Source organism: Zootoca vivipara, chromosome 1 (assembly GCF_963506605.1).
Source record: "Zootoca vivipara chromosome 1, rZooViv1.1, whole genome shotgun sequence".
NCBI lineage: Eukaryota > Metazoa > Chordata > Lepidosauria > Squamata > Lacertidae > Zootoca > Zootoca vivipara.
In genome coordinates this window covers 113,703,494-113,727,676 of record NC_083276.1, presented here as the reverse complement: position 1 = coordinate 113,727,676, position 24,183 = coordinate 113,703,494, and the positions used below count along the sequence as shown (strand labels likewise).

Genomic DNA, 24,183 nt, shown 5'->3' with positions numbered 1-24,183 from the left:
ACCATGAGTGTAGCGCCAACCAATGCCTGGAAGTTCTTCTCTTTTCCTGTATATCCCACCTACATATCAACATGGGCACATGGAGAGGCAGCATAGTTGTTATGGGGGGGGGGGGAAATGAGTGGTCTGTACATGCTTTCTTCATCCCCCAACCTTCTCTCTTTCTGCCCTCTGCACAGCGCAACTCGTTTCTGCTTGGCGTATGTGTAACCCTCAAAGCAAGAATGGGGAAACAGTGACCCTCCAGATGTTGTTGGATTCCATTTCTCATCATCCCTGACCACTGGCCTTGCTGGCTGGAGCTGATGGGAGTTGGAGTCCAAAAGCCCCCAGAAGGCCACAGATACCCCATCCCTGCCTCAAGCCTGTCATTTTGTGCTCTCTGTGCATGTGCAGGCTAGAGCAGGACAGGCGGGGGAAGAGAACTTTTTGAGCCCTTTTTGGGATCCTCAATTCATCACCGCTACACCCATCGTGCAAATGGATCGTACGTTCACAGATTGTTTTCCTAGGGATAATATCTCATTTCGAGTACATGTCAGTATTTATCTAATTTAAAAGCAAATTGTCCATTTGGATTTTTATGTGCGTTATATTAAAATCTATACTCATACTTTAAAAATCTATCTAATCCAAATTTTAAAATATGCAAGAGGGAAGTATTGTGTGAGTTTCGGTAAGTTCACTGGGGGAATTATATACAAGTGTTTTTATATACAAGTTGAACTATTGTGGCAATACTGATGGTTTTAAAATTATGATGTGGTACTTTGTTCTTCTCTTAGAATTATATAAAGCTCAGTGTTTTGGGGGGGGGGGTAGGGGGGCATTTACCCAAATTTCATTTACCCAAATATCTAGACTACTCAAATTCATTCTCTCTCTCTCTCTCTCTCTCTCTCTCTCTCTCTCTCTCTCTCTCTCCATATATCTGTAACCATATGCAAACAGTCAAACTGATCAGAACTGCTGGTGATTCAGGACTGTGGATCAAGAGGTCTATGTACTCTCAGATGAAGTGGCCCCTTCATTCATTTCAACAAAGAGTACATAGTTCTTTGTTCCTATAGAAGCTCTTTTATAAGGAGCTCGGTGTACATATTAGGGATCCCACACCAGCAAGATATTGGAGCACACGTGATTTTAATATGCCCAAGTTTTTTGCATATATGATGACATCATTCTGCAGCTAGATATATGGTTTACTGGGGGAACTGGTTACCAATGGTTCGGTTTCAGAGCTGGTTTAGCTGATCCTTGGATTGCATGAAATACGGTGGACAGGGCAGGAGTAACATAAATACTTTTAGTCATAAAATGTCGGAAGCATGGGCTGATTCTCACTTTACTTTTGATACTCAGGTATGTGTAACCAAGTGCAAAATTCACATCTGACACTGAAGTATCACTGTACAATTGGATTATGAAGTTGAGAGGTCAGAATGGATTGCAAGTAATATTTTGGATAGGCATAGCTGCCAAGTTATCCCTTTTTTAAAGGGATTTTCCCTTATGCTGAATAGGCTTCCTCGCGAGAAAAGGGAAAACTTGGCAGCTATGTGGATAGGTTCTAATCTCTCTTCCACATTCCTTTTCAAGCAACTTTCCTAGTCATGCAACGCCTTTCCCGTTATATATATATTCCCGGAAAAATGAGAGACATATGAAGTGTATGTCTCTCCTTTTTTAAAAAATAATAATTGCATGTCTCTGCTAGGAAAAGCACATGATCCTTTACTGATCCTTTTGGTTTTTTTTAAAAAATGATTAAAGGACACATTCTTAATTCTCTTCTTCCTAATTCAACCTACATACTTACACACACATGAATTTCTACTCGAGTACATGTACCCAAGTGCAAAAAGTAAAGTGAGAACTGATGCTCAGTGAAGATCCGTTCTTTCCACGGCAAAGTTATGTCAGCAGCAGCTGACACCAAGGCTTTGTTCATTTTTCAGGCTCATTTGACACCTAGGAGAGTGTGGCAAAATGCCGCTTTGAATTAAAAGTGGAAGGATGATTACAACTGTGCCTACCTTTTTAACATTTAGGACTGCAAAATGGAGTCCCCTGGTTATGGGACCTCTCAGTCAGTATAAAACAAGTTAGGTTATTGCATACACACAGCTAAATCTACATGGCTATGGGGAAGCCTGGCCTCAGTAACTGGTTTGTTTGCTTGTTGCTGTTTTTTAACCTACTAAGTGTACCAGGTCGAACAAGGAGTACAAAAGTGTTTTATGACTTTGTTAAACTAACCTGTCCCTGTAACTCTGCACTGAAAGCAAGCAGACTGTCCCTCAGAAGTAATAGCATCGCGGAGTGGTGCGATAATAGTAGGTGGGTAAATTGGCACTTCTACATCAGGAGAAACAACTTCTGGGACTAAGGAAAAAGATCAAAGAGTGATTATTAGCCTCCATGGAAGAGCACACAGAGCAAAATATTGACAATGCCAGTTTCAAAAAATGCTCGAGATTGCTGGGAGAGCTTGCCTTCCACTGAAAGGGACGCAGAAGAGGTGGCGACTCCATAGTCGTTCTTCGCTTCAATCGTGTAAACAGCAGCATCTTCGGGGAAAGTCTCGATCAGCAACAGGGTGTATTCTTGGGCATCATGAAGGAATTTGACCTTAAAGCCTGAAGAAAGAGGCTGTTCATCTTTGTACCACGAGATCTTGGGCTGCGGCTTTCCTGACACAACAGCACAGAAGCGGGCTGGCTTTCCAGACTCCACGGTGGCTGGCTGAAGCTCCTTTTCAATCTGGGGTGGTTCCGGGGCTATAATTTTAAAAAATATATACATAATCATGCAACTAATTTCTAGCAAGATAGATTCTATTTCTTCCTTCCTGTGATTGCATGCAGGTTTTTCAGCATTTATGTGACACGTAGTTCAAGGTAACTAGATCTGGAGGAGAGAGGACCAGTTGCTAGCTGTAGCTCTACAAAGAGATGTTGGGCAACAGGCAAAGAGTTGATTTGCACATGCACAAATTAGCCACATGCACTGTGATGGGAGATAGCATGTTTGAAACCTCTGCCATATTAAAACAACAACAACTTCATGGCTCTAGAAAACTAGCACATCAGGGCGATGACTAGGCTAGAAAGCTTTCCCTGACACAATGGTTTTCAGTGGTTGGAACATTCAAACCCATGATGTTCCACCACAACCATGAAATATTATGGTCCTTTAAAGACTTCATCACACTATTCTCCCCTGGGTGTTGCTTTCAGGCCTAACTTGCAGTTTAGCCTTAATCATGGGGTTGTTCCAATGATAAATGGGGGGGGGGAACTATAAAGTAATGGTGAATACTAGAAAATAATCATGCCACCGGGCATGCCTAGAAGCAACTTCTGGTGCCGCTCTGCCCTATTTCGTTTGGCCTTGAAAGTCAGTCCATTTCTTTTGCTTGTCCTTGACTTCACCCTGGCCCTGTGGTCTTGACTGCAATGTCATGCTGAACTTCAGCATTGGCAAGTGTGTTTGTGGAGGCTGCTAATGTAGCTTCTTATATGAATTAGTATTCCAATAAAAAGCAAGATAAAACTGTATACACACCGTTCACGTGGAGAGTGATGGAACTCCTGTTTCTTCCAGCTAAGATAGTGTATTCTCCAGCATCTGTATATCTAGTTTCAGTGATTGTCATCCGGTGGACTCTTCTTTCCACCACATAGTGATATCTCTCCTCAATGTGGAAGTTGATCTCAATTCCATCCTTATACCAGCGAGCGTCAATGTCGTCTTCATTGACCTCAAACTCTACCACGGCTCGCTGTTTCTCAATGACCTGTCAATAAGCAGAAACCTGTCATTTCCCCCATTTTTGTTAGTCTATTCTATTCATCAAACAATACAAAATAAATCTGTTATGTAAACAAAAATGTGCAAACAAAACAAACACCAGGGGTTGTTTTTTTAAAAAAGGACTGTATAGATGTACTGTAGTTACATTTTTCACCTATCATTTCCCATTCGTATGTACAAAAGTAGGGACCCACAACAATGGGTTGTGTTATACCCCCCCAACCCTAATAAGTGTACCCTTGTTTAGGACTCTAGTAGCAGTCTTACAGCCTTGTTCAGGGGGATTTTTTGACCTCTTGGGGTGCTGCCCTGCCATGCTATCCCCAAGCTACTGCAAGTCCTTGGGGGGCTCAAGTAGGTCAATTGCACACATCCCCTTTTCATTCGTTCATTCGTTTGTTTGTTTGTTCCTTCAATTGGCACTCAACATTCCTGAGCGCCTTGCAATCACCAAGCAGAAGCCCTTGAGCCTTAACAGACTATTTTTGTAGCTGATCTTTTTCTCAGAGTTTGCAAGATGAATAACTTTTCAAAGTAAGTGGGGAAGCACATCACAATGTATAAACAGCTCCAGATCTGGGTGAAAAGTTAATGACAACAAAATGATCAGCTGTCCCTATACTACAGTCTTCACTTCTCTAGACACCAGTGAAGGAATAATATCAGATCAACACAAATAAGAGGGTTTTCATAATTTCGCCGGGGGTTGAAGAATATAGTTTTCTTGTATGCATTGACATTAACTGATTTAAATTAAGCTAGTAGGGGAAATGTAGTTTTGCTTTTGTATTTTGGGGTGTGTTAAAAAATATCTAAGGTTACATGAATATGTGTGAGAGAGCCCTATGCACAGAGTTTTGTTCCAACTGCTGAAGAGATAGATCATTGTTCAATTTTAAAAGTGCTCAGTCCACGAGAGCAATGCTCATCCACATGGCTGTGTACCTTCCTTGGCAAATGATTTTGCTTACATTTTCACAATGGGGAATTCAATATTTTTTTCTTACTGAGATCTGGGAGCGGATCTTTGACCAAAATGCTTCTACACATTAGTATGGTTTTTTTAAAATAAATAAATAAATAAATAAATAATATATTTATACCTTGCCCATCTGGCTGGGTTTCCCCAGCCACTCTGGGCGGCTTCCAACAGAAATATTAGAATACACTAATTTCTCAAACATTAAAAGGTTCCCTAAACAGGGCTGCCTTCAGATGTCCTCTACAAGTCTGGTAGTTGTTTTTCACTTTGACATCTGGTGGGAGGGCATTCCACAGGGCAGGTGCCACTACCGAGAAGGCACTCTGCATGGTTCCCTGTAACTTGGCTTCTCGCAGCGAGGGAACTGCCAGAAGGCCCTTGGCACTGGACCTCAGTGTCCGGGCAGAGCGATGGAGATGGAGACGCTCCTTCAGGTATACTGGACCAAGGCCATTTAGGGCTTTAAAGGTCAGCACCAACACTTTGAATTGTGCTTGGAAACGTACTGGGAGCCAATGTAGGTCTTTCAGGACCGATGTTATGTGGTCCCGACGGCCACTCCCAGTCACTAGTCTAGCTGCCGCATTCTGGATTAATTGGAGTTTTCTGGTCACCTTCAAAGGTAGCCCCACATAGAGCGCATTGCAGTAGTCCAAGCGAGAGATAACTAGAGCATGCACCACTCTGGCGAGACAGTCCGTGGGTAGGTAGGGTCTCAGCCTGCATACCAGATGGTGGTGGTACCAGGTGTTAAAAAAATAATTAACACCTGAACATTATTGTTTGGTGGAACTGAAGTTTCTCCACAGATTTTTGGCACCGAGTTTGGAAAATCTATTTGAGTGATCATGTGCAGGTCGGCTGTATTGGTCATCAAAACAGTAGGAAGTACTATACCTGGACGGTTTTTTGGAGACTCCTGATGCGAACATCACGCCCTTCCACTACCAAATTAGCGCTGGACATATTTCCCCCTGCCACTACTGTGTACTTCCCGGAATCAGACATCTTTGTGGTAGTAATCAGGAGACGATGAACAAAGCGTTCTCTCTGAACTTTTATTCTAAAAATAATGCAAGCAAATGAAACTTAGAAAGTACGGTCTCTTAATATACCAATAACTATATGTATATGGTTACAGGTATGTAGCTGTGTTGGTCTGCCGTAGTTGAAACAATTTTTTTTAAAAAAATCCTTCCAGTAGCAGCTTAGAGACCAACTAAGTTTGTCATTGGTATGAGCTTTCGTGTGCATGCACACTTCTTCTTCAGATACCATATATGTATATGGTATCTTTGTTTGATTCAGAAGGTCATGCTCTTCCCTCAAAGCCTTCGCTCTAGCCCAGTAAGTTTTGTTGTGTCTGAAAGTTGTCATATGAGAGAGTTAATGACTAGTACAATGGCTAGTCAGTGTTGCCAAGCAACATATGAATTCACCATCCATGTCCTGTATGCTTATCACAAGCAGCAGCAGCTCTCAGGTCAAAACTTCAACTTTTCTTTATATTCATTTTAAAAAAACAAACCAACAACACAAATTACCTGTCTTCAAGCTGTAGCTCCTGTCCATCTTTCATCCACTGAACAGAAATGTCAGGTTCTGAGATCTCACATTCAAAAACAGCTTTCTTCTTCTCCACAACTTTTATGTCTTTGATGTGCTTTCTAAATTCAATGTGGCGAGCTAGGAACAAACAACAACCGTGAGAGATATTGTCATTATGAAACACTTTATAGTCCCAGGCGATTAATAATTGCTTAACTTATACTCCTCCTTTCCACATCAGAGCGCGACAATAATTAGCTAACAACAATTACTTGTTTGTTATATGCCCATTTACGAAGCACGGCAAAATGTTTTGTATTGCAATTAAAATAACAAGAAACGAAATAAGAAGCAGGTAGAATAATTTCAGCAAAATAAAACAATTAAGACATAGCAGGAAGTTGAAAGAAAAATGGGTTTCTTTAAGCATTTCTTAAGTCACTTAACCAGTTCAGCCTGTTGTATCTTTTGGCTGACATGACCAATTTCAGCCACATTTGGACAGTCATAGCTTGGAGAGCATAATACATTTATTAATAAGCCAAGATATGGACGGGTCTTTAGCATGTGCATATAGCTCCTTCACTCCTATTTCCGGTGCGGGAAAATGAGCCAGTAAGTCTTCAATTAACCACAGTTTTCTGGTTTGTCCAAACTGGGAAGCTATGACTACCACCTTTGGAACAAACCAGGGTATGAAACTCTGGCGTGAAGTTTCTTTAATACCATTTCAAAAAAAGAAACTCTGCTTAATTAGAGGCTTCCTGGTATAACTGCAGCTCATGCAAAGGAAGGAGTGAAAGGGCTACAGGCATTCCAAAAAGGCTAGGTCACATGTCAGTTCAGGATTATCCAAACCAGTTCAGTAGTGGATCCGTTATTGGCACGCCACTGTAACAGCTCATCCACACTGCTCTGGGTTGATGTTTGCTTCAATTTAGTGCTTGAGAGCTAAAATAGATGGAGGAACACTTAATACCTTCCACATATAAAGTTGCAGATGAAGCAGCTTTCCCAGCAACAAAACTGTATTCGGCAGCATCTCCAAAATGCACATTTCTTATCGAAAGTGAGTGTGTAAGTTTCTTAGTTCTAATCTGGCACCGGTCCGTTGATTTTATTTCCACGCCGTTCTTCAACCATTTGTATGTAATGCCTTCGTAATTAACAGTCACTTCGAAGGTTATTGTATCTTTCTCTTCTGCGTTGATGTCCTTCAGCATGGAGGTTATCAAGATAGCTGGTTTTAAAGGAAATAAAAGGGAAAACCATCATCATCATCATCATCATCATCATCAAACTTATGAGTTGCTTTTCTTACAAAAAGTAAACTCAAAGTCACTCCCCACAACAAAATAAATATATATTAAAACCAGCAAAATCTTTAAAAACCCAGCCTCGGATTGATTTCATATGCATGTTTTTGAAACAAGAATCAATGAACTTTACAAAGAAGAGAAAGCATATTGCAATTTTCTAGAACAAAAAAAGTTTGGAAATTGAGGGGCTAAGTCAGGGGCTGTGGACAGGATCCAGCTGGTGGTCCAGATTCTGAGGTCCCCCCACCTCCTGTTGGCCACTTAGACATGTGGAAAGGGGCTTCCTGCCTGTCAATCATCTGGCATCACCGTGATGTAATTAATCCAAGGGATACATTGGCATCACAGAGATTCAGTACCATATCCCAAGAAAGTAGACAGGCTAAACTTTTAACCCCCTAAATTTACAAAGACTAAGAATAAGAGGCTATGCAATGCTAACTTTACTTCAGGCAAGCATTCTGTGCTGATGTCCATGTTAAACTTACGCTTCACTATCAGGGTTGCGCTGACTTTGTCATTTCCGCAGACAAAGGTGTACTCGGCAGAATCCTCACTACTGGTGTTCATGATGTTGAGCTGATGAAGCTTTCCCTGAACCACTATTTTAAACTTCTCACTCATTTCAATTTCTACTCCATTTTTCAGCCACACAGCGGGCACATTGAAATGAGACACCTCGCACTCAAAAGAGGCAGTTTTGGTCTCGGCAACCTCAATATTTTTCATGGTCTTTGTTATGTGCACAGCTATAGAAAACAATATTGATAAAACACACAATTAGATAATCTTTTATAATGTATCGCGCGGTACTTTCAGTCTGATATTTGATAATGGAGCTTGATTCTAATGATAGATTTGTTTTAACTTACTTTCTACAAAGAGTTTTGCTTTGCACTCCAGTTGTCCTACTACTGCTGTGTATTCTCCAGCATCAGCGGGAGATATATTTTGCAAAGTCAGCTTGTGGACTTTCCTCTGGGAGCTCAGCCGGTATTTGTCGCTGGGCTTGAGCTCGATGTTCTTGTGGAACCATTTGACTGGGACAGTGTCATGGGACACACTCACTTCAAATGAAACAACGGCATTCTCCAGAGCAGTCACATCCTTTGGCTTCTTGATTATCTTGACGGCTTTAGGGAAGAAGTTACCAGCAATTTAGTTAAACGCTTGGCTTCAGTTAAAACCACTGCAAGACAATTGGCTTCAGGACTGGAAACTGCAAGAGGTTTTTGTTTCCCCGAGTTGAATGTAGCATGGAATAAAAGAGGCAGCACTGCCCACAATGAAAGCCAGTGTGGTATAATAGTTAAGAGGGTTGGACTAGGAACTGAGAGAGCAGGGTTTGATCCACGAAGCTCAGTGGGTGACCTAAGAGAAGTCACCATCTCTTAGCCTAACCAATCCCACAGGGTTGTTGTGAGGTTGAAATGTGGAGAAGGAGAACCATGTACACCAACCAGCTTGAGATCCTTGGAAGATAAAGGTGCTATGTAAATGTAATAAATAAATGTTTTGGGCTCCAATATGTTTCCAAGCAAAATTCAAAGTGTTGGTGCTGACCTTTAAAGCCTAAACAGCCTCTCCACCCCCATCGTTCAGCCCAGACACCGAGGTCCAGCTCCAAGTGCCTTCTGGTGTCTCCCTCCCTGCAAGAAGTGAAGTTAGAGGGAACCGGGCAGAGGGCCTTCTCGGTAGTGGCACCCACCCTGTGGAACGCCCTCCAGGGCCGTCTTACCCATAGGCACTAGAGGTGCGGGGCACCCGGGCACCGGGTTCTCAGGGGCGCCAGACTGAGAGTCCGGGGCCCAAGAGTTGAGTCTGGGGAAGAGCCCGCCTGTCGGTCAGAGCGCCGCGGCAAGCTCTTCTGCTGCAGGCTGCTCTGCACTGTGAGTTTGGGGGTGACCGAGCCAATAAAACGCTGAGACAGCTGGCCAGCTCTGCCCATCTGCGCCTGGGACTGGGCAACCCGGTGTGTGTGTGTGTGTGTGTGTGTGTGTGTGTGTGTGTGTGTCGGGCAGATCTTTGCATCCCGGCACCGCATATGCTTAAAACAGCCCTGACACCCTCCCATCAGATGTCAAGGAAATAAACAACTACCTGACTACATCTGAAGGCACCCTTGTTTAGGGAAGTTATTAATGTTTTATCATGTTTTTAAAATTCTGTTGGGAGTCACCCAGAGTGGCTGGGGAGGCCCGGCCAGATGGGCGGGGTATAAGTAATACATTTATTATTATTATTATTATTATTATTATTATTATTATTAATGCATATTATTATTAAAAATCCTTCCTGCCATCATCTCTGTTCACAGTCGCCCCCCCGTCTTTTAAATAAATGTTTGTAGCGCTTAAAAACACATCCCAAAATCTTTTACTAGAATTGATAATAGGACAGAGCAAATGAGTGTTGACAGTGTGGGGAACGATGCGTCTTTATCATACCATCATTCAACTTGCTATAATTCTTCCCAGCCTATTTATTGTGTAGAGGCTGACTTACTTTCAACATGGAGTCGTGCATTGGCTCCTATCCTTCCCAGTTTAAAGCTGTAGACGGACTCATCAGTTACAGCGCATTTCTTGACTTTCAGTGTGTGGGTTGTCCCTTCCACCTTGATCTCATATTTGTCACCAGAATGCAGCTCAACGCCATTCTTGATCCACTGAGCTCCTTTCACGTCAGGATGAGTAAGTTCCACTGAAAAAACTGCATCTTGTGTTTCTGTTACAGTCAGGTTCTTCAGTGTCTTCTTGATTTTGACGGCTGTTTGAAAAGAACAAATCAAATTGTTGACGTTATACAGGTAGATATTATTATTATGTATTAAATTTCTATACCGCCCTTCATCCAAGGATCACAGGGGGGTTTACAATATATATATAAAACAAAAACACACACCATAGTGACAAAACAAAAGCAATATGACCAGATTAAAAGGTCATAGATTGTTTAATTAGCCAAAGGCCTGGGAGAAGAGGAATGTTTTTGCCTGGTGCCTACAAATATGTAACAAAGGCACCAGGTGAGCCTCCCTGGGGAGAGCATTCCACAAGTGGGGAGCCACCCCCCAAAAGGCCTGTTCTCATGTTGCCATCCCCTGGACCTATCACAGAGGAGGCTCATGAAGAAGGACCTCAGATGATGACCACAGGGTCCGGTTCGGTTCATATGAAGAGAGGCAGTCTTTGAGGTATTGCAGTCCTGATTCATTTAAGGCTTTATAGATGAAAACCAGGGCTTTGATTTGGGTCCAGAAACTAACTGGCAGCCAGTGCAGGCAGGCAGTTCAGGATCAGCGTAATATGCTCAAACCTGGCTGCTGAATTCTGCACCAGATGAAGTTTCTGAACCATCTTCAGAGGCAGCCCCACAAATAACACGTTGAAGTGATCTAACCTAGAGGTTACCAGAGCATAGACAGCAGAAGTTAAGCTATGCCTGTCCAGATAGGGGCACAGCTAGGCCAACAGCTGAAGCTGATGGAAGGCACTCTCCCCAGTCAGGATAGTCCTATCCTGAGAACTCCCTCTAAAAAGCGTGTTAAGGTGGGTGCTGGTGAGAGGAGGGCCCTCCACCCCCTTTCTGCTGAACCTCTCAGGATTGAAGCTATATTGTGCTCCAGTGTTGGCTCATCTCATAACTGGAGTTCCCAGTTTACACAACTCTTAGGTATTTTGTAATAAAAATGTAAGAGTATAGCTACCAATTGCAAAGCTGAAATATGTTGGTAAGCCCAGACAAACAGATTCCATAAAGTTCTTACATTCAACCTGCATTTTGTTTTCTATTTATCCTTTTGCCCCAAATATATTTCACAAACTTATTAACCGGAGTACCCATTTTAGGAAACTTTTTTCCCAATTCATCCAGTGTGGAATTGAGACAAACTTTCCCCACTGATTACTCACTTTCAACTTTCAGCTTAGCGGATGTTTTTGAAGAGGCCACTTGATAGGTATATTCGCCAACATCATCTACTTTGCTGATTGGGATATTAAGTCTCCTCTTCACACCATCGGATTCACTTTTGCAGCGATCAGTCATTGAAAGTGGTTTCCCATCCTTCAGCCACTGGCCCTCAGAGTCTGGATTGGTTACTTCACATTCAAAAACAGCTTTCTGGGATTCGGCCACAGTTAGATCAGTGAGGGGCTTTGAAATGGCGCCACCTGTGGGGAAATAAAGGACAAGCTTGTATTTGTTTTCTCTCTGATTAGATGGCTACTGACTACACTGATAGTCTATGTTGATGATGCTCCTGGTGCAGTAGCTGCTATCAATGCAGACAGGGAACCGCTGCTGTCATAACCAGGGTGAGAGTGACGTACATAAACTTGTGAGGGTGATGTGCTCCATAGCACTCTGAAGCATTAGACATTTGTATGTTCCTGTAAGTGACATTCCTATAGGCCACATTAAGCGGTGGTCCCAGAGAAAAACTGGGGGGAAAAAACACTGAAAAACAGAGGACCTTCTTAGTAGTTGCACCCACCCTGTGGAATGTCCACCCGACAGATGTCAAAGAGTTAAAAAATTATATGAACTTTGGTAGACATCTGAAGGCAGCCCTGTTTCGGGAAGCTTTTAAGGTTGCATGTTTTGTTTTATCCCTTTATATTTTGTTGAAAGCCCCCCAGAGTAACTGGGGCAACCCAATCACATGGGCGGAGGTATACTTAATTAATTAAACCATCATCATCACCATCATTGCTGTATTGATCTCTATTGGATCCATAGACCATGTTGACCTGATGATACTCCCCTTCCCCTTGTTTCCATGGAGACAAAATGGATTATAATGCAACTACTCCCAGACTAGGAGTTGGAAAGGAATTCCTCTTCTTAGGAATGTCCACTTTTCTCCAACTATCATTCACCCAAGGGCGTAGGGAGAGGGGGGCAATGGGAGCGCAGCGCCCCTGGCAGCGCGATACCAGTGGGGTGCCATCACGGTTGCCCCCCGCCCGTGCTGGGCACCCCACCCCCACAGGCAGGCGTCCCCACCCCCAGAACGTGTGCCACGCCCCTGCGGATGGTGCGCCCCGAAGCCCCGTCCCCGGGACGCGTGCCAACCCCGCCCTACCTGCTCACCGCCCCGGATGCTGGAGCATGAAGCTCTGCCACTGCATTCACCATGGTTTGTTTGTTTGTTTGTTTGGTAGGTCTCATGGACTTAATTATGAACTGGACTAACAAATATTAACAGCAGGGCACTTGACCTTCAAGAAAAAAAATCAAGTGCTTTATAAATAACTAACCTGCTACAACCAGTGTCCCAGATGTCTTCTTTTCTCCAGCATAAAATGTATACTCTCCTTCATCGTCTTTCATCATGTTTACTACAGTCAGTTTATAGATTGTGCCATGTGCCTCGATCTTATACTTGGGCCCAGCTTTGAGCTCTTGGTCCTTAAAATGCCATACAACATCAATCCCTGCGTGGGACAGCTCAACTTCAAAGGTTACATTCTGAGTTTCGGTGCAGGTGATATCGTGAAGACCTTTAATAATCTGAATTTCTGTTGTTAAAAAAAAAAGATGACTTAGTAGAATCAAGTTGTTACCTGTTGCACGATCAGAATATGTATTTTAATAAAGCCTGCATATCTGAAGAATGCTTACCTTCAATTGTGAGGTTGCAGCTGGTTTCAACTTTGCCTACTGCCAGTTTACAGTGTCCTTCATCTGATGCATAAGTCCTGTTAAACACTAGCCTCTGCTTTGTGCCTTTGGAGACAGCTTGGACACGGTCATCAGGTTGTATTTGCTCATCATTTAGGTACCACTTGGATGAAGACACATCAGGGACTGAAATTTTGCTTTCAAGGATGGCTCTTGTACCCTCAATAGCATGGACATCTTTTAGTGGTATGATAATTTCCACACCTGCAAATTGCAGATAAGAGATTACATGGAAAGATCAAAACACGGATTCTGGTGCTTTTAGCTTAAGTACGGTATATAAGAATGTGACGAATGTACAAAAATGGATGGAACCAAGATCCTACTCCCAGTGTAATTATCTGAAGCATCAGGTGTCCAAATGTCTCGGGCAGCTTTACAGATGGCATGCAGAAGGTCCCAGGTTCAACCACTAGCAATTCTTGGCAGTGCTGGGAGAGAACCCTCTCTAAAACCCTGGAGAGCCACTGACAATCAGTGTAGACCAGGGTTTTCTAAAGCTGTTTTTGGACTACAAATCCCATCATCCCTAGCTAGCAGGACCGGTGGTCAGGGATGATGGGAACTGTAGTCCCAAAACAGCTGGAGATCCAAGTTTGGAAAACCCTGGACTGAGCTAGATGGACCATGGTCTGATTCAGTATAAAGCAGTGCCCTATGTTCCCATATAGCTATCCCCAGTTGTTGTGGTGACAGCAGAAATATACTGCTTCTATACATATAGGTTCCATTCTGTATATCAGGCATCCCCAAACTTCGGCCCTCCAGATGTTTTGGACTACAATTCCCATCTTCCCTGACCACTGGTCCTGTTAGCTAGGGATCATGGGAGTTGTAGGCCAAAACATCTGGAGGGCCGAAGTTTGGGGATGCCTGCTGTATATGCAGGTTCCACTTAGTTTTCCTAACATGCAGTTCATTTGTCATCCTTTTGTTAAAGCTACGTAGGATGGCTGCCCTCCCCACACTTGGCGCAGCAAATTTCGCAGGACAGTTATGCCTTGCATTCTGTTACACGACTTCCTAAACACAGGCACTTACTATAGACTGTGACACGGCCAGTGGTTGAGAGGAGCAGGCTAGGGATGTTGAAGGAGTATGCTCCGCTGTCTTCCTTTGTGACATCTTCCACCAGCAACATATGTGACTGCTTATCTACTACAATGTGGACACGGTCACTTGGTTGAATCTCGACACCATCCTTCATCCAGACGCCTTCAACGTTTTCTTGGGAGAGTTTCACTTCAAGTTGCACAATGTCGCCCTCGCAGACTTTCTGGTCAGCGAGACCTTGAAGGACAGCGACAGGCCGTGCTGTATGGAATGTGAAAGAGAAGCAAGAAGTTATTAAACAGTGATCAGGAGCTTCAATAAAATAGGGATGGGGAACCTTTCTCCCCTAGCCGGGCTGCACCTGTCAGTAGCCCTGCTCTGGGTGCTCCTCAGTTGCCTTTGACTGGCAGGAATGTGTCCTTGAACTCTGAAAATGTCTCTTGATTGCTTGGACAGAGAGCTGTGTGCGAGGACATCCTGGTTGGGAGTCCTGGGGGACCCGCTCCCTGCATTACAGACCTTTTCCCACGTGGTCTTGGTGGGCAAAGCCCGGACTGACTCCAGCTACAAAAGCTGAAGATGCTGAAGATGCCAGAGACCACCTTAGTGCAGACCCAGGTCACTGAGCCTGAACTTCCACAGCCACAGCCTGCCATGAACCATCATTGACAGGGCTGGCAGCAACAGCAGCAGTGCTATGGTTGTGATAATGTTTTATTTTCTTGCTAATTGTGCTCTTTTAAATGTCCATTTTATATTTGACTTCCTTTAGTAATGTTTTCTTTCAAAATGTTCTAAGATTTTGTTTTGTTAACTTTGCCGCGTTAAATGTGCATTCTATAGTTGACCCTTGTAATGTTTTATTTTGCAATCTTCAAGATAATATTTTACTTTCCTGTTAATTATGCTGCTTTGAATGTATACTTTATAGCTGACTTTCTTCTGTCATGTTTTGTTCTGGATAGATTTATTTGATGTTTTAATGTAGGATGCAAACCTCTTTGAGTTTTTTTTCCCTTAAAAATATAAAGTCGTATAGAAATTGTAACGGAAGGGTCGTACAGGGAAAGACCACATCCCTTACGATACAGCTCCAGCAATGAGGTGGACAGCAGTGAGGAGGGGGAAGAAAGGGAACGGCTCAGAAAACTGGATGGCCAGGCTCTGGCAGCATCAGAGAGCCAGCCCACCAACCTTTGTTGACAGAAAGGGAGGAGGAGGAGTATCCAGGATCTTCGAGGGGAGAGCCATCCAGGGGACATCCTTTCAAATTCCTGCTGGAACTCAGGAGATCCAAAGTGCACCGGCAAAAGGGGAGGCACTTTGGAATGCCAAGACTGTTATGTTGGAAACGTTTCAGGGGGGAGGTATTGGGAGAATCTACTGGAGGCAGTTAGACATGTTTCCGTGAAGCTCTCTTTGCCCTGTACATACTATGCACAATAAAGACTTTAAAGACACGGAGGAGTGGAGCGTCTTTACTCTGGAGTAGCCTACAACACTACCCTGACAGAAATGAAATAATAATAATAATAATAATAATAACAACAACAACAACAATAATAATAATAACAATGTGTGCGTACACACACACACACACACACACACACACACACACACACACACCATTGTTGAACTACACAAAGACAAGAGCTAGACTTGTGGTTCCACCTATCTGCACTTCTGGCCTCTGTTTCCAGCTCCACCCACCACTAGCATGACGGAAGGCTACTCATGATAGGATATGGTCCTTGTGCTGGGGGGGAGAAAAAGGTTTCCCACTCCTGCTCTCAAATATTTCGAAGGCAGAACAACTTACGCTTCATCTTCAGTTTACAGGAGGTCTTTTTCCCATCTGCCACAAAGCTGTATTCTCCTTGATCTTCTTTAGCAACATCTTTAACTGTGAGGATTTGGCGACCTCGGCGTGAGGTTATCAGATACTTATTACTGGGTTTGAGCTCAACCTCATTATGATACCATTTCCCTTCGACATCTTCAGGCGAAAGCTCGCATTCCAGTTCCCCCGAGAAGGTTTCTGGGACTTCAATGTCTTCCAGTTCTTTAATAAACTCAATCACAGCACCTGCATTCGGATGCAAACATCTCAGTAAGTGATTTTATTACTTCGGAACGTTCCATAATGTTTAATAGCAACTGGATTAAAAAGAAGGCCCAGTTCAAAATATTTCCATCTTTTCAAAATGTGGACTGATCCAGCAGGCTCTTCTTATGTTTGTACATTCTATGCTAATCTAGGGCTATGCCCATGTGTCAATTATTTAAATACAAAGATGGAGAATCTGCAGCCCCTCCCCCAAACTCCCATCAGCCCCAGCTAGCCTGAAAACAGGGTTGTTTGTTTTTAACCATGGGCCAATTGAATAGTGCAATGCTAGCTATTTTAAAAGTGACTAGGGTTGGGCATCAGAATGGTTACATGATTGCCCAAGCACTCATTTTGCTTTTGCTTCACTTTGTCTCTGCAAACCTTCCAAGACTTAAAGAATCAGGAACTTGGGCTCAGTGCTCATTAGTTACACAGAATGTGCAGCTGATCAGACCAGTTGTTTGATCTGGCCACTGGGGAAATTATGATCTGAGAAGCCTGCACCAAATGCCACCCATTACACAGCACCACCCATATTTCTATAGTAATAAAGAGAGATTGAGATAGAAATTACGGTATACTAGAGTAACCTTTGCCCTCACCTTCTACAATTAGTTTGGCTGTTGTCTTTACAGACTCGTCTTCCACCAGGGCACAGCTGTAATCGTCTTCATCGGACTTATCAATCATTAGCACCGAAAGGAAGTGAGCCTTCCTGTCAGAGTGGGTTCTGTATTTGTCTCCATAAGAAATCTCCAGACCATTCTTGTACCACTGCACTTTAACGAAAGGCTCGGAGGTTTCACACTCAAAGGTCGCCATCGAATCTTTCTCCTTAGCAGTGACATCTTGTAAAGTCTGTGTGAATGTGATATGCTGCTTGGCTGCAGAGAAAATAAAGAGAGACCAAAAGATGAGAATGAATATTATATGAAGACAACATTTTGGAAAGGGGGCAAGAGGCCCCCTTTTGGAAAGGGATATTACCTTGTACTAACAAGAAAGCATGACTTGAGGTTTCACCGGCTATGTTAACGGCTTTCACCATGATGCTGGCAGAGTCCTCTGCTGTTGCGTCTCGGATGACCAGTTCACAAACATTATCTTCTGGCCAGAACCAATAGATGCGATCTGACCTCTCAATCTGCACACCATTTTTGAACCACTGGCACTCTGGGTCTGGTTTGCCTACCACACGGACGCGGAAATGGGCATCACTTCCTTGGCCAACTGTCTGGCTTTGGATGCGTTCCAATATTTTGGGAGCCTCCATGCTGGGGCTGAGTTGAACCTTCTCTGGCTTGATGGTTGGAATAGTGATTTTGCCTTCTTCCAACAGGGCTTTCTTCTCTTCCTCGGTTAACTCTTTGGTCCAGTGAAGAAGTTCGTCCTTTGTCTTTTTAAGCAGCTCTTCATATGACTCGTCCTTCTTGCGAGATTTGAGCTCCACCGCGGTGATTGCTTCAAAATAGCCCTCCTCAGTTCTGCGCTTGAATTTACTGCGGAGTTCTTCAGATTCTTCGGACACTTTTTCGTGGCTCACTTTCTCGGCCTTCTTAAGCGTCACCACCTCCTTGGTAGTTTTCTCAACGGGCTTGTCGACCTTTTGAACGTCAAACAAAAGTTTGCCAGGCTCCGTTGCTGGAGCTTCATGCTTAGGCTCAGGTGCTCGGCGAAGCACGGATCTGAAATCTTCCCGCTGCTGAATCTCAAGTTTCACCTTGTGTTCTGTTGCACCTTCGGGGTTTTCAGCAGCTACTTTGACTTCACCTGTATCGTAGGATTTGCAGTCCACAATATCCAAGTAATAGATTCCATCGTAACGGAGTCTAAACCTCTTGCTTTTACGAATGAGTTGGCCATTGAGGTACCAGTTGACTTTGGGCTGCGGATAACCAGTCACCCGGCAGCGGAACCGTGCTATTTCACCCTCAATAACTCTTGCTGGTTCAGGAAACAAGACTATTTCTGGCTTCTGTTTGACTTTCTGATCTTCTGTCACTCCATGAAGAGCACCCTCATGGGCCATTCTCTCGAGTTCTTCAATGCGTTGCAGCCCCATCCTGCCTTCTGGCAGTTGGGATTCTTCAACAAGGCTCTTCTCATCCTTAACAATGAGTGTCGCCGATGTGTGATCAGTGCCATATTTGTTTGTGGCTCTGCAGGTGATCACTCCACTGTCTCTGGGATAGGATACGTCATAGTCAAGGCTGCAATATCCAAATTCATTAATCATTCTAAGCCTGTTGGCTGCCTCCAAGGGCTTGCCGTCGTGCAGCCACTCCACTACCATGGTTGGGTCACCAATCGGCGTGAGTCTGCACTCAAAATGGGCTGGCCCAAAGCGCTTCAGCCTTAAGGAAGTGAGCTTCTTCTTGAAAAACGGCTTCTGTTGTTTTTCTTTGTCATAAAGGTCACCTTCCTCCCACTGCTCTTGACCATAACGCAAGTGGAGAGGTTCTAGTTCTGGTGCTGCAATCTCTTTTGCTTTGTAAGTCCCCTTGGGGATGATTAATCTCCTCTCTGGTTCGGGTTCGGTGAGCTCAACTTCAACATTCACTTTACACCGTGTAGTGTCACGTCCAGCTTTGTTGATGGCTGTCGCAGTATACCATGCAGCGTCATGTCTCACAGTGTGCTCGATTTTCAGGGCAGCTTCTCCTTTTGTTCCATCAATCCTGAAACACAGAGTGTCAAAAGTAAACATTTGCTCTCCGTAGAGCTTTTCGGTCACAATGCAATTGTTTTTTGTTTTAATGGTTAGCAAATTCACAAATGCTGCTGGAGAATTTCACTGAAATCTACATAAAATCCTGCTCACCCACAATATCTTATTTACTAGTGCCGAGGAAGTTCTTGAACTGGTGTAGGAGCATCGGCTGGAGATGCCAAGAGCCCTGTGGAGCTCATTTTATCTTACAAGTAACTCTCCTTAATTTCCTTGCTCATTTATTGAGTTATATTTCAATTGCAGTGTAGCCATTGCATACGGCATCGTTTGTACATGTGTATGTATACAAATAAATAATTTCTTTCACTCCATTACAGATTAAACAAGTTAGTTATATATTTACTGAACAAAATAAATAAAGACTCACTTTATGTTTGGATATTTGTGGGGTACAATGATGTCACTGTTCTTCAGCCACACAATGTCAGGATTAGGGTTACCCCTGGCCCGCACATTCATTTCCAGTTTATTTCCCTCCTTAACACTCATGTTCTTCAGCTTCTCTACAAACACTGGTCTCACCAAGTGTTCCTTAGCTAAAAAAGAAGAAGATGACAGGTTATCAGATGAAGATACTGAAGAGGTAGACTACTGTAATCAAAGACCCATGTCCAAAAGAGGTAGATCAAATACCTTCCACTGTCAAGGTCATTGTGATAGATGTTTTGCCTGCTCTGTTTTGGGCAATTACAACCCATTCCCCAGAATCATCAGGTGTAGCTGGAACAATAATCAGCGACTGCGTGCCATCTTCCTTAATCACTATTTTATGTGTATAATCATTAAGGACTTGTTGACCTATGGAAATAAATATACGTATTATTTTAGACCGGAGTGTTGTTTTCCTTCAATGTGAATCTTTGATTTTGCAAAGAGCTGCATGACGAGTGGCGAGTTTCATACCATTGTGGAACCAGTATGTCTCTGGCATGGGTCTGCCCACAACTTTGAGGTCAAATCTCGCCGTCTGCCCTTCTGCACATTTAAATGAGGTTGGCTTCAAGACGAACACTGGCTTGTACAACCTCTCCAGCTGTGCTTCGTCCGTCTCCTCCAGTCTCCGTGCAGGTGAGCGTGAAGGGGAACTGCGGGCAGGGGAGCGGCTTGGGGAGCGAGGAGAGAGAGACCTGCAAAGATAACAAACCATCCTATTAAGCACATGCTACCAATGATATCTGAAATGTAGCAACCTACAGGGAACCTCCGTTTAGTAATTCCATTATAGCCATACAGGCTGTATGTCAATTAATTAGAGAGTGCTGTGTTGTGGGACATACAAACTACTGCTTGTATGTGGCCACAGTCATCCTAGACCAGGGGATAGTGAACCTGTAGCTTTCCAGGTGTTACTGGACTCGATTTCCCATCAGCCCCAGCCAGCATGACCAAGGGTCAAGGATGAGGGGGAACTGTAGTCCAACAACATATGTAGGGCTACAGGGTCACCACCTGTGTTTTGGCTATAATCTAGTGGGCCACTCCTCTCCCCAGACTAACTCGGGGATGTGACTTATTCTGCACTGGCTGCCAATTAGCTTCCAGGCCCAATTCAAGCTGGTTATGACCTATAAAGCCTTAAACAGCTCAGGCCTGCAATACCTCAAGGACCGTCTCTCCCCATATAAACTGTACCATACTCTGCATTCATCATCTGAAGCCCTTTTTCATGTGCCTCCTCCACATGAGCTCCAGAGGGTGGCCACATGAGAACAGACCTTCTCTGTAGTGGCTCACTGTTTGTGGAATGCTCTCCCCAGGGAGGTTCGCCTGGCGCCTTCATTGTATATTTTTAGGCGCCAGGTGAAAACATTCCTTTTCAACCAGGCCTTTGGCTGATTAACATTCTGCAACCTTTTAAATGTGTCTGTGGGAAGGAGGTGGTTATTGTTTTGCTGTTTTGTTCTAATAATTTACTTGTGTTTTTATCTTGTATTCTTTTCTGCGAACCGCCCTGAGATCTTATGAAGAAGGGTGTATATAAATTTACTAAATAAATGAATGAATGACTGAATAAATAAAAAATAAAATAGATTCTTACCGATATCTTCTAATCATTTCAGGAGATGGGATATAACCTGGAGACCCAGTTGGTCCAACAGGCTCAACGTATAATTTTGCAGAACATATGGCATTTCCTTTTAAGTTACTGGCAAAGACGGTATAAATGCCTTCATCTTCCGGTAAGACAACAGGTAAACGCAGGCTGGCTCTGCCATCTTGTAGAACCTCCATGTGGTAGTGGTCTCCATGCTTGATACGCTTGCCATCCTTGTACCATGCAATCTGCATTAAAAAAAATTGCAAAACTATGTAGGTGGCAAGAATGAGGTTCCCTATAAATGTCCTAAAATTTCCCATGACATGCTCAGTTGATTTTCACACTCTTAGTAGTTGGTTTGGTAAGATGAAAATGTGTGGATATGTGTTCTCTCTTTCCTTTTTCTTTCTTTACAATACATGAAAAGGCACGCCGAACTTAAAGAACGGAAACAGTAAAATAAAGCTTCCTCAAATTATATCTGTTTTCATCTAGCTGTGTGCAAAACGTCAGACGTGTTACTTTTGTAAACTATGAAAGGTCTTAATTTTGCAAATTGGTTTTCCTGTTGCAGTCAGATGAATGAAGAAATGTCCCCTATACAAACATGATTTAACTGGTGATGGTGGGAGGCATACAAATAGCACACTGTTGTAAAGTACACACACACACACACACACACACACACACGTCAGTTTGCATTTCTTAGTGCAGAAAGTATTGATCTGATGTATAGAGATCTTTCCTATTCTGATTAATTCAAGAGGGTTCTGGAAGTTTCTAGAAGCTTCTCTGTGTGAAATAAACTCCATGATTGTATGGGTTATATCTTCAGAGAAGCTGAGTACAGATTGTATGGGTTATATCTTCAGAGAAGCTGAGTACAGCTGGCTTGAACTAGCTGTCTTATCTTTTCCAATTAAGGTCATGCTGACTATAAATATAGGCCAGAAGGAGCCTGGGTTTTACTTTCTCTTTCTATCTCTCTTCCTTCTGGCGTGGTCATACCTGCCAAGTTCTGGCCTGAGAAATAAGGGACTGGACCAGAAGTAGCAAACCGGAAGAAACGCTGCCGCCATTTTGGAACTGGTCGCCACACCAGAAGTCGCCACACCAGAAGTCGCCACACCAGAAGTCGCGCTGCAGCCATTTTGGAACTGGGCAAAGCAGCATCAAAAGTCGCTTCTGAGCATGCTCCGCCCAGTTCCAAAATGGCCGCCGTGCCAGAATAAACCAGGGGAAAAACAAAAAAATCTGTTTTTTCGGCTGGGGACAGCTGGAAAAATTGGGGTTTCCCGGGGAATACGGGAGACTTGGCAGCTATGGGTGGGGTGTTCTGAACATAGTATGCTTAGGGTTAAGGTTTAGTCTTGTTATAAGTTTATAAGCTTTGTAAGTGCTGAAACTGGATTTTTATGGACTGTGCCAATCCTGAATGTACTGGATTTGTGACCATTATGCTTATTTGCCTTCAGTAGCAAGTAAAAGCCCTGCTGAAGTACAATTGCCTCTGGTCTATTTTTGGGAACTCTGCTACGTGTTCCAGTTTTTCCTCCACATGTATGGCAATACATACCTTGGGCAAAGGATATCCAGTCATCTTGCAATGGAAGGTCACACCACTTCCCTCAAGGATGCGGTAATTCTTCAGCCTCATTTCAAATTCCGCTTCCACTGTTTCGGATTCAGAAACATCTACCACCATTTCTTCTCCGTCTTCTTCAAGGAGTTCCTCCAAGGTGGTCTTAATAATTCTGTATTCAATTTCTTTGATAAGTCTTTCTTCAAAGGAGGAAATGTGAAATTCCTACAACAACAACAAGAAGAAAAGAATTGTTCAGTCTATTTAATGGGGGTTATATTTCAGTTCTTAGGACAACCACAAAGCAAAAGAAAGAAGCAAAACAGAACTGAAACGCCTTGAAATTATAAATGGCTACTTCAAGCGACTTACCTGTTCTTCAGCAAAAGTTCTGACGAGCACAGTATCTTTTGCCATTTTCTTCATAATTAGAGCTTGTTCTTTTTCATATTCTTTTTCGTAGTCGGCATACAAAGGCGGTGGGGCTACTACAGCCACTTTAGGCTCTTGTACATATGCAGTTACTTGGGTTTGATAGAGTGTTTCTTGAGATTTTAGGTAGACCTCATAGTCAGCTAAAGGTAAAAATATACTCATTTTAGTAAATGGACATATGAGTACATGTTGCCATCTGAGTGCTAGTTTGATGGGGGGAAAGGGTCCCAAAACATAATATTTTTGTGCTGAGTTGGGGACACTGATTCTGCCCTTCCTTTATAGTTGCATTATAATTAGAATGCCTTTTTAATGAATGCTTTAAAACAGAGGCCCCTAAGTGATTTGCTGGGGCTCACGTGTGAATTGTTAGGTCTCAGTGATTGTGCCAAATATATGTTGGAAAAAGTATGGATCAGATGCAAGGTAACAAGCACAAATTTCCAATGCTGTGTTCTGATACTAAAATGTTAAGCAATCCCTGGTTAAGTCAACATCTAAGATTAGCCGACACGTACTGTATGTTAACTCTCATTGCCATATTCAGCTATTACTTTATAAATTCCAGGGATCTTTGCTCTTGTACAGTGTGTAAGAAACCCTTGTCACTTCTTGCCATGTTAATCTGGACAAGCTGGGCAATTGTGACAAGCGGGAGACCTACATTTGGGGGGCCCTGAAGCTTGAACTGTCATGGGGGCCCCTTGGCAACAAGCAATGAGGTCTGGGCAACTGTTGTCTTCTTCAATGGGGTTGTTCCATGACAGATCACCACACATTGACGACATCAGTGCTACAGTGGTGTGCGGTCAGTGGACTACGGGTCAAGGCTAGTCCTCTAAATGTTCCCAGTGAATTAGAGTATTAAAGTATTAAAGCCT

General features: G+C 43.3%; 1 protein-coding gene across 50 annotated transcripts in view; it reads right to left on the bottom strand.

Moving 5' to 3' along the window:
- The window catches only part of TTN (titin), a 307,843-nt gene that overhangs the window by 254,697 nt on the left and 28,963 nt on the right, over positions 1–24,183 (bottom strand). For all 50 annotated transcript variants that reach the window (XM_035133990.2, XM_035134229.2, XM_035134116.2 and 47 more), the window contains 22 exons: positions 23,240–23,442; positions 22,862–23,092; positions 21,286–21,530; positions 20,151–20,374; positions 19,881–20,045; positions 19,615–19,783; positions 17,504–19,194; positions 17,119–17,400; positions 16,226–16,492; positions 14,395–14,667; positions 13,294–13,557; positions 12,930–13,190; positions 11,580–11,840; positions 10,171–10,434; positions 8,538–8,798; positions 8,154–8,414; positions 7,326–7,586; positions 6,343–6,484; positions 5,696–5,861; positions 3,568–3,799; positions 2,496–2,780; positions 2,260–2,385 (listed from right to left, as the gene is read on the bottom strand). In XM_035133990.2, coding sequence (XP_034989881.2) covers positions 2,260–2,385; positions 2,496–2,780; positions 3,568–3,799; positions 5,696–5,861; positions 6,343–6,484; positions 7,326–7,586; positions 8,154–8,414; positions 8,538–8,798; positions 10,171–10,434; positions 11,580–11,840; positions 12,930–13,190; positions 13,294–13,557; positions 14,395–14,667; positions 16,226–16,492; positions 17,119–17,400; positions 17,504–19,194; positions 19,615–19,783; positions 19,881–20,045; positions 20,151–20,374; positions 21,286–21,530; positions 22,862–23,092; positions 23,240–23,442 — 6,534 coding nt within the window. The remainder of the gene's footprint in view (positions 1–2,259; positions 2,386–2,495; positions 2,781–3,567; positions 3,800–5,695; positions 5,862–6,342; positions 6,485–7,325; positions 7,587–8,153; positions 8,415–8,537; positions 8,799–10,170; positions 10,435–11,579; positions 11,841–12,929; positions 13,191–13,293; positions 13,558–14,394; positions 14,668–16,225; positions 16,493–17,118; positions 17,401–17,503; positions 19,195–19,614; positions 19,784–19,880; positions 20,046–20,150; positions 20,375–21,285; positions 21,531–22,861; positions 23,093–23,239; positions 23,443–24,183) is intronic.